Here is a 10,357-nt window from a genome sequence, read left to right as displayed (position 1 = left end):
CAATGGGGACAAAGAAAAGGGGACATCGAGAGCCTCTGAATCCAAACCTGTCCCAAACTGAGCATGAGCTAAAATTACTGCATTGTTATGTTTGAAATCCACAGCTAACTGATTCTGAGAATCTTAAAACTTCAGTTTCAACAATTCAGGAATCCTTCAAAAGGAGCCTTAAAATGGCGTCAAACTACAATTACATCCAAGGTGAAGTACTTCAAAGTTCCAGTGAACTCAGTTTCTGGTCTATTCAATTGGTACACGATGCAAAAAAATTCACTAAACTGGCTTTCTTGTTATAATCTCATCCACCAAAACTTAATGATCTACCCATAACTGTAAGGCCCCCGAGCAAATTCAAGAATGCGAAGGGAAAACAATACAAGTAACCAGAAATTCAACAATGTCAAGTAAAGAAATATAGCACAGCCAATGCTTCACTTCACTTTCAAGACCGTTTCATGTTGATCTGCTGATGTGCATTCCACTGCAACAACATCCATATTATGGATGTGCCTGATTGAGAACAATGTCTGTTAAATTCTAGCAATCAAATATTACACTAATAATTTACATTAATTTGTAAACTGACCACAAACATTAATGAAAACATGATCATCTAGGGCAAATTAATTACCACCCATACTAGGATTGAGAGAAATTGAAAATTAAGATATAAATCACTAACCAATGGCACATTCAATACTTGGAAATGCATCTCTTACATATTATACATGAGTAGCCAGTAGCATGTAAGAATTCAAAAATTACCCACGACTGATAAAGTGGACAGTACTTCTGCCTATCCCCAAAGGAGATGGCAAGGTTTGAATTGCCCCCCCCCCCCCCCCCCCCCTTATGGGATTCACAAGTAGATGCCCAACATATGGCCTGTGCTAAAGGGTTATAACATGGTACAGGCTCAAGAGCATGTTAGCATGCACAATAAAATTTGGTAGATTAACGAGCTTACTGGACCCTAAATTTATGCAGCAGAGCAGAGTACAGGCTCCATAGTTTTTGGAGGCTCAAACTGCTAATCCTGTAGTCCAAAGACTCCAAACCAACACATTACAAGAATACTTAAAAGATCCCAAATATCAAAGCAACAAATCGAAGTACATACAATGACATGTGTTACAAAACCACCAAGCCATTCCAGCTTAGGTTTGTCAAACTTTGAGATCTAGCCAACAAAATGTAGGATTAACTCAAAGTCAACAGCTATCAAAACTAGGAGATTTAGCTCAAAGTGGGAGAAAAGGAAAGGGAGGAAGACCTCAAACACAACCACCATATTTCAGGTGCAACAGATTTTCAAGTGCACAGAAACTACAGTCATCATCTTTTCTACAGGTAAAAGTTCAGAGAGATACTAACCTCTGGTTCACATGCATGCACGGCCACCAATATCCTTGCGAGATAACTCGGTAGGCTAGAGATCTGCCCCCTATGTGACTGCCGCATATGCCTTCGTGAATTTCGTACAGGAAAGCTTCCACGCTGCTTGGGTGTACACACTTGAGATAGGGACCGGTGAAAGACTTCTTGTATAAAGCGCCAGATAGAGAGAGCCAAAACCGCTCTGACTTCACCCAGACTTTATGTGCTTCCTTTTTGTCGGTGGGAAGGGTCCGATCTTTGAGGAAGAGGATAATTGGGTCCATCCAGGAAGGACCTAACTCGGTGCAGAGTACTTATGTCTGCTCGGCTTCCTCAATGCTGGGCCTTGGAAGGAATTCAACCAAGAGAGGGCTAGGAGATGTGCTGTCAACCATGGAAGCGAGACCGGTTAATTCATCTGCTCGGCCGATCTCTTCACGGCCAATTTGTTGGACCCTTACTGCCTGGAATCGCTTGATGTGGTCTCTTACCAGAGCTTGGTACTTCGTCATTCTGTCGTCTTTAGCTTCGTAAACCCCAAAAACTTGGTTAACCACAAGTTGGGAATCATTATAAACCATTAGCTCGGATGCGTGCATCTGAAGCGTGCTCTTGAGCCCGGCCAAAAGCGCCGCGTACTCAGCCTCATTGTTTGATGCAGGGAATCCAAGGGTGATAAGAGTGTTCGATGGTCAGTCTGTCTGGCGAAATCAGAACTATGCCCAGCCCGGCACCGTGGCGGTTAGAAGCCCCATCTACGAAAAGTTTTCACATTTCGCCCACAAAGAGCTTCCAACATTCTGAGGGGTCCTAGGAGGTTTGCAGGTGGATGGGCGCATGGTCGCTCGGCTGTGCGGCGTTAGGTTCAATGCTGATCGGTTCCACTTCCTCCCCTTCTGGCGATGCGGCACCGGACAGAGCAGGTTGGTCGGTAATACCCAACTCCGTCATCACATCGCCGGGCTGCAGCGTCGTACTAGCTGAAGGTTCTTCGGCGGGGCGCGCAAGTTCCGCATCGCCAACATCGCCTTGCTGTGTTACTTCGGTTAAATCTGCACTCACCTCCTCGGCTACTGCCACAAGATCCATTGGGCAGACGGGATGAATCCCGGGTGAGAATTCAACAACAAAATCGGCCAATGTCTGGGCCTTTATGGCAGTGCGTGGCTAGAACTGGACGTCAAACTGTCCCAATTCGACCGCCCACTTGAGAATTCAACCGGAAAAGTCCGCCCGCTCGAACAAAGCTTTGAGGGGGAACTCGGTTAGAACAATGATTGTATGAGCATGGAAATATTGCGCCAACTTCCTGGAGGCCATTATTAATGCCAACGCAAGTTTTTCCAGCGGCAAGTATCTCGATTCTGCCGGTAGCAAGGTTTTACTTACATAAAAGATAGGGAGGTGCTTGATTCCTTCCAACCGGACAAGCACCGCACTAACTACATGCTGAGAAACGGCCAGATAAAGGTATAGTTCCTCGCCAAGCTTCGGTGTTACCAACAGTAGTGCTGAAGACAGATACTCCTTGAGCTCGGCCAAAGCCCGGTCACATTCTTCATCCCATGAGAACTTTGATTTCAAAGCTTGAAAGAAAAGGCGGCAGCGATCTGATGACCGGCTTATGAATCGGTTAAGCGCGGCGGCCATTCCGGCCAGATGCTGCACGTCCTTAGCCGAGCTTGGCTGCTTTAATTCTTGTACGGCTCTGATTTGTGTGGGGTCTGCCTCGATGCCTCGGTTTGTGACTAGGAAGCCTAAGAATTTTCCGGATCCCACGCCAAAGGCACACTTAGACGCATTCAGGCATAGCTTGCGTCGTTTGAGAATGGCGAACGTCTCGGCCAAGTCAGACAAGTGGTCTGCTTGATGCCGGCTTTTAACCACCATATCATCAATATAAGCCTCCATTGTCCGACCTAGCAGAGGAGCGAACATCTTGGTCACCATCTTTTGGAAAGTTGCCCCGGCGTTCTTCAAACCAAAAGGCATGACTCGGTAAAAGAAGAGTCCCCTTGAAGTAGTGAAATAGGTGATCTCACGGTCAGGGCCATGCATGGCAATCTGATGATAGCCGCGGTAGGCATACAAAAAACTGAGTCTGTTATGTCCGGCCGTTAGATCGACAAGCTGGTCTATTCTAGGCAGGGAAAAGCTGTCTTTAGGGCAAGCTCGATTGACGGTCTTGTAGTCGACGCAAACTCGCCATTTCCCATTCTTCTTAGGTACCACGACCGTGTTTGAAATCCACCAAGGGTAGTGCACTTCCTGAATAGCTCGTGCCTCAAGCAAGTTTTTCACCTCTTCTGCAACTACCTTGGCATGGTGTAGCGCCAATCTCCTCGTTCTCTGAATGACCGGCTTTGCCCCGGGAAAAATATTGAGGTGATGGCAAATAAAACTCAGATCGATACCGGGCATGTCGTAAGGTGACCATGCGAAGACTTCGATATTTGCCATAAAAAATTCCACCATCTCGGTCCTTTCTTGGGCGGTGAAGCTTGATCCAAGCAAGAACAACTTGTTCGGGCTCTCCGTGTCAAGTCGCACTTCCACCAACTCTTCAACGGCTTTGTCCTCAGCCTTGGTGCCCACATCGTCAAGGACTCTCCGGTCTTCCAGTCTTTCAATCATTTGGACGAAGCCTTTGGCAGCTCAGCTCCCGTTCACTGCTACGAAGCATTGCTTCGACATGACCTAATCGCCCCAAACTTCCTCAATTGCCCCCATAGCCGAGGGGAATCTCATCACTTGATGGTAGGTCGACGCTACGGCTTGCATAGCGTGAAGCCATCCCCTTCCAAGGATCAGGTTATATGTAGACGGCACATGCAATACCCAGAACTCCACTTGCTTGACCACGGATCCCGCTTTGACAGGCAGAATAATTTTTCCCAAAGGCCACTCCAGTTGCGAGTTGAAACCAACCAGTGGCGAAGTTACCGGAGCCAAGTCTGTATCTCGGAGTTTGAACTGTTTGAACGCGTCGTAATACATGATCTCGACCGAGCTTTCCTGGTCGATCAAGATGCGCTTGACTTCGAATTCCTTAACGCAGAGTGTGACCACTAAGGCATCGTTGTGCGGCGTCTGAATGCGTTCTAAGTCCCTTGCAGAGAAACTGATCACGTCTTTCTCTTCGGTCTTCCCCCTCTTGAACACAAGCTGGACCGACAAAACTTCCCTCATGTGTTCTGCCTTCTTGATCATACCTTGGAGCTCGCATACACGCGCCGGCTCCACTATGCCATGGATGACATTAACAACTCCTTGTGGGGGCGCCTCCAGGTCATCCGGTCCACGCGGGTCAACCGGGGCTTGATGTGCGGCCTTCACACCCCCATCAATGTAAAGGTCCAAGTGTCCGGCTGCGACTAGCTCCTCCAAGTGTTGCTTCAGAGGCAAACAGTCCTCTGCCAGGTGTCCGCGCTCCCGGTGGAATGTGCAGCGGTATCGCGGATTGAAGCCTTTTTGCGCATCGCCTAACTTAGCAGGAAACCGAACGTAATCCTCGTCACGGATTTCACTAAGTATGCGATAGATTGGAATCTTAAAGACCGTAGTGATGCCCGTCCGAGCTTTCAACCTTCTGTTTGCATTAGCTACGTCGTCGCGGGGGTATTCATCTCGGTCATTCCGCCGACCCCTACCCCGATTTCGATGATTTAAACAGCGGTCAGATTCCTCGGCGAGATCATTTGAATGGTTGGCCTCCTGTCCAACCGCGTGCACCTTGCCAGCCAACCTCTTGTCTGTTGCTACCGGAGTTGCCTTCGCGGTAGATGCTGCCGCATCATCTTCTACTCGGACGTGCTCGTTAATGTGCTGCATTAGTTGGCCCATGGATGTCGGCTGGTGCATGGTAAGCGAGTCCTGCAGTCTATGTCCGACCAGGAGACCACGCTTATACTGTGTGATTGCCAGGTTGACCGGGCAATCCAAGATCTCATTAAAGGTTTCCCAGTATCTGGAGTTATATGCCTTGAGTGTGTCGCTCGACTCCATCTTGACACTAAGAATGTGGTCAACTTCCTTTGGCGTTCTGGTGTTTGTTTTGAAACGCATCACAAAGGCTTCCGCCAACTGCTGCCACCTTTCGATGCTCCCCTCCAGCAGCCTCTCAAACCATTTCAAGCCCAGCTCGCCCAAGCTCGCCCAAACTTGACAGGAAGATAAGGCACATAAGAGCGTCATTCCGCCTATATCCGGCCATGACCTGTCGAAAGTGGCTTACATGCATGTATGGATCGTTCTTTCCGTCGTAGAGCGTGAACTTTGGCTGGTGGAAGCCCGCGGGAAGCGGTGTTGTTTCTATCTCCAGGGAGAAAGAAGTGGCGCTCATCCTCGCCAAATCCGTGTCTAGAGGAGGAGGCACAGCAAGGCGAGGTGGAGGTATTACGACCTCTTCACTGGCGCGACCCCCATAGGATAACTGCTGGAACGCCGGCACCCTGAGTCTCTCGCCGGCGAGCCCGCTCCTTCAAGACTGCCCGCAAGTCCTCTGAGCAAGCGGAATAGGAATACCTCGACGTCGTCGCCGGACGAGAGGGAATGTAGGTACTATCTTGCACGCTTGACCTCTTTACAGACGCGTCGGAATCTCCCACCCTGTAACTTCTGGTGAACGAAAGGGAGAGAGTGTGCCTCTGGCTCTGACTGCCTGAACGGCGGGGTTGGGTGCGCTCACTGTGGTCTCCCACTCCAGCTACACCCTTCCCTTTGACATGTCGCTTAAGATCCTCCATCTCCGCTGCCATTCTCCGGATGACGGCATCTTGGTCCCTTAGCTTGTGTTCCAAACGTCTGGCGTGCGATTCTCTCCGCCGCCAGTGACCGTCTGGACTCCGAGAATGACCAAAGCTTCTTCCGCGCTTATCCCGCGCGTCTCTCGAATGTCCTCCTAGAGAAGTCTCTAGGTCCGCCATCGGAAGAATGGCGGGGTGTCCTTCTCTCCGTCTGGCTGACTCCGGGGTAACTCCGTCGATGGCAGACAATGGAATCTCTTCGTTGTTCGCCATGGACGACGATCAGATGAGCTGGGAAGACAAGGTTTTGTCTATCAAGTTCCCACAGACGGCGCCAATTGTACGGGGAGCAAATATTCCGGCGAGCCCGTACACCTTTCTTCCCTGTCTGTCCGATCGACCTGCGAACACAACGGCAGTGAGCTACCCGGCGGTGTGTGGCCGGAAAACCCCTCCGACGGTCAAGTTAGCACCCACTCAGGGATAGAGCGAGAGAGGAGAGAGTTGAATGTCTAAGTGTATCTCACTAAATGATCATCTGTCTCATCATGGGGGGCGCAAACACGCTTATATACCTTCTGCGCTCCAAATCTACTCCCATTAGTCTCTCGACACGTGGTGCTGCTATCCCATCTGTCAGCACAAATCCAGCAATCACCACCTAACCAAACTGTTAGGATATCTTGGCGGAGCTCGGCAGACCGGCGAAATCACCTCGGCCTCACACGGCCGTGCTGCGCCGCATGCCCGAATGCTCACTAGCCGAGCTCCATACCGACCGAGCTCAGTTGCATTCTGGCACAGCCGAGCTCGAAATAGGTCACGCGGGTAAAATAAAGGCCTTCCTGCAGAGCTAAAGGCACGAGCCTTCCTGCCGAGCAATGCAAATAGCACGGTTCCCACCTGTGCAAGTTCAAATAGCTCGGTCTTGGGCTTTAGCCGAGCAGCCCCATCTCCGTGCAAGCCCAAAGCTATCCTGGCCCAAACGCGCTCGGCCTTCAACTTGCCCGGCCCTTACCATGACCCATTTTCAGCTCATAAAATCTCCCTCTCATATGCAAAGGTAAATATCTGCTCAAAAATAGGAACTTGCACAAGAGAGCCAAACAGGTGCATCCTTGTTCTGTATAGATCGTTACAAAAAATTACTCCCTCCGTCCCAAAAATATTAGTCCCTTATTCCATTTTTCATTATCCCAAAATATTAATCCCTCTTCAAAAACCAAGTACAAAAATAATATAAATTTCTTATTTTGCCCTTTTTTTAAATAATAAACAATATAAAAAGTACAATTATGACATTGATATTCCCAAAAAATGTACTATCAAAAGGGTAATTTTGGAAAATCAACTTTTTTAAAGTGTAATAATTGTACTAATAAAAAAAGTTAGATTCTCCAAAATGAACCATTATTTTGGGACAGAGGGAGTATCTTAATCTGTTGTCCAAAATAGTGCAGTATCATTAAGGAGATAGTGAAGTACAGAACAAACTACACAATAAGGCTAAGTTTGGGAAGTCCCAAATAAGTCAAAAAGTCAAAAAGTTACTCAAAAAGTTAAAAAGTTAACACTATTTACCAAAAGTCAACAATTACGGCTGCACAACTCCCAATTCAAATTTTCCTCTACAAACCAATTTTTACAATTTTTTATTACACATTTTTCCATAAAAAGTCAAAAAGTTAACCCAAACATCCATATTTTCAATCTCAATTTTTTAGTCCAAAAAGACAAAAAATGCACTTATTTAGTCTTCCCAAACTTGGCCTAAGATGACAGGAAAGACTTGAAAACACAAAATTTAAGCTTATACTAAATAAATTATATAGAAGACTGCGAAAACTAACAGCACACCTGTATAAATATTACTAATTAAAGAAAAAAAACTATTTGATAACGAGTTTAGTATTTTAGTTGCACATAAAGCCTTTTGGGTGAACCAATGTAAGAAAAATTTCCAGTAAAAGTAGAGGAACTTTAAAAATGCACTTTTCTTTCTGGTTTTTGTTCTTTCCTTTTTTCTTTTTTCTGAAAAAAACAAATTTAATTTTTTGGGTTCAGGTCTTGTGTAAAGAGACACAAGACTTACCAAAAAAATAAAAAGAAGAAGAAAAACATACAATCATCAGAAGATCTAAAAATCAAAAGTTTGTGAAACAATAATGTTGAATGACATGAATTTGTAAAACATGATCCTAATTGTGATGGTCGAATAATTTGGATGAAAATGGCAATGGTGATCAAATGTCCTACCGAAAAATTGCCATACTCAATGTCCATAGATTGTTTGTGTGTCAGAAATGGAATACCAAATTATTTGAGATGGGGAAAGGATGTTTTGATCTATGTTGGATCAATTGTAGACAGCGACTAATATTATCTTCATGAAAATTTTAACAGAAAAAAGGAATAAAAAAAAAGGAAGAAAAGGATTAACTATGCAATTCAGATTGACAATGTACATTTGACTTTTTGATTGAGTGCAACATCCAAGATCAGATAATGATTTGGTAGGACTCCGAACCTAAACTGAATCTTCAAATGCACACAAAATGGAGAAGAATACAGATCAAAATAAAATCACGACGACTTGAATGTCAAGTGGAATGATTATGTAAAATAAAGTCCAAAGATTATCATATTTTACTAGTAATTATTAATTAATACCTGCAAAGACGCTAACAGTTGTCAGATTTGCAATGGCCATTGTCTCATATATTAGGTATTCTGTGAGGAAATGACCAAGCGCGTAGATGAAAGACAAAAAGGTAGCTAGGTATAGCGGCTTGTTATCAAGGTTAAACGCACAAAGAAAGCAAAGAGTGCAAGTCAAGAGCGTCCATACTCCAAATGTCCTTCCATGAATTTCAGTCACTACAAAACAACAGCGGGGAAAAAGTAATGAAACTAATAGAAATTCAACCTCATAGGACACATTACATTGCACAAAAAGAAGGAAATATTAAAGACGACATTAGGCACGAACATGGAACGATAAGGATATGAATGTTTTGTGTTTCAAGCAAACAACAAACTTATTCTGCACTGGCTAACAGCATAAAATCAACCCGGTATTTTTGTAAAAAATATTACAAAAATATAATCACCTCTAAGCATCATTCACGCTATATATATATGGTTTATAACCAGGTGATATAATGATAGCAATTAAAACTACGAGATATGATGAATCCAAGCATCTATGGCGGCCTGATTGCAAGCCAATCTTCCATAGGAACGCGATCACCTCTAAGCATCATTCTTGCTATATAAACAAGATTTTTTTGGTTTATTTTGTTTATATCATAATTGCAATTATAATAACAAGATCCTATTAGTCCAAGTATATACGGCAACCATGATTGAAAGATGCTTAGCTAATCTTATAATGGGAATAGAATTACTAGTAAGCATCATTCATGATATATAGATAGATGAGTTTTGTGATTTTTGTTTTTTTGTTTTTCTTCTTCCCCATAATCATTAATACAACAATAATGTCATCATAGCCTGCTCGGACTTACAAATCTTGCCGTGTTTAAGCAAATTGAGAAAAGGGGAATAATTACAATGCCATTGCTTGACACTCATATAAAAGAGTGACACAAATATATCAGAAATGCTACATATAGGTAAAAATTGTGTGTAAATGAGATTGGGGTAAATCGATTGGGGCTCTAATAGATTGCTTTTGGCAGACAAAAGTAGATCTACTGCCACCCCCCCCCCCCCCCAAAAACCCTCGGATATATACAATGTATCTTTACTGTACCCAAGTGACAATGTTTGTTTTTGAGATTTTGTTTCCTTATATGAAGGGATTCGATATATTATCAATCTCTCCCAACTCTGTACATGGAATCAAAATCACAACACTTCAATCTATATAGATTTCTAGAATCCCTAGAGCAAATTGTGTAGTAATATATATATATATATACATATAAAATAGAGAAAGAGAGAACTGACTGGTGGTGTTGGAGAAAACAGCGAGTCGAAGGGCCCATATATCGAAGAAGCCGAACCAAACTGACGCCATTCGAAGTGAACCCACCAACATCAACCACCATCCCAGCAGCTTCATCTCTCTCTCTCTCTCTCTGTCCGCAGTTCGACCAGTAAAATTCTCTCCTTTAGCTTCAAAGACTCGCGCAGGTCGAACCGGCCGGTCTTGTTACAGGTTGTAAATGAACAAAACTGTTCGTTCGTGAATAAGTATAAATTTCGGTAAT

At 44.7% G+C, this 10,357-nt stretch overlaps 1 protein-coding gene across 1 annotated transcript; it reads right to left on the bottom strand.

Annotated features, from left to right (window-relative positions):
- Positions 1–135: 135 nt before the first annotated feature.
- ERG28 (ergosterol biosynthesis protein) lies at positions 136–10,323 on the bottom strand. The gene is made up of 3 exons (XM_082921820.1): positions 10,095–10,323; positions 8,793–8,999; positions 136–510 (listed from the first exon to the last, which is right to left on the bottom strand). Exons 1-3 carry the CDS (start codon positions 10,207–10,209, stop codon positions 443–445), a joined length of 390 nt encoding a protein of 129 aa, XP_082777946.1. The 5' UTR covers positions 10,210–10,323; the 3' UTR covers positions 136–442.
- Between the last annotated feature and the right edge of the window lie 34 nt (positions 10,324–10,357).

Source organism: Camellia sinensis, chromosome 3 (genome assembly GCF_055761805.1).
Source record: "Camellia sinensis isolate YWXY chromosome 3, ASM5576180v1, whole genome shotgun sequence".
In the NCBI taxonomy this organism is placed as follows: domain Eukaryota; kingdom Viridiplantae; phylum Streptophyta; class Magnoliopsida; order Ericales; family Theaceae; genus Camellia; species Camellia sinensis.
The sequence above is the reverse complement of the archived record's forward strand: the minus strand, read 5'-3'. Positions and strand labels throughout refer to the sequence as shown.

What these genes read in the sequence shown, in the direction of transcription:
- ERG28 (XM_082921820.1), bottom strand. Translation starts at nt 10,209, where the DNA reads ATGAAGCTGCTGGGATGGTGGTTGATGTTGGTGGGTTCACTTCGAATG. An exon ending in TGTTTTCTCCAACACCACCA is followed by an intron (nt 9,000 to 10,094) that starts GTCAGTTCTCTC and finishes GTTGTTTTGTAG; the next exon opens with TGACTGAAATTCATGGAAGG. An exon ending in AACTGTTAGCGTCTTTGCAG is followed by an intron (nt 511 to 8,792) that starts GTATTAATTAAT and finishes GTTCTCAATCAG; the next exon opens with GCACATCCATAATATGGATG.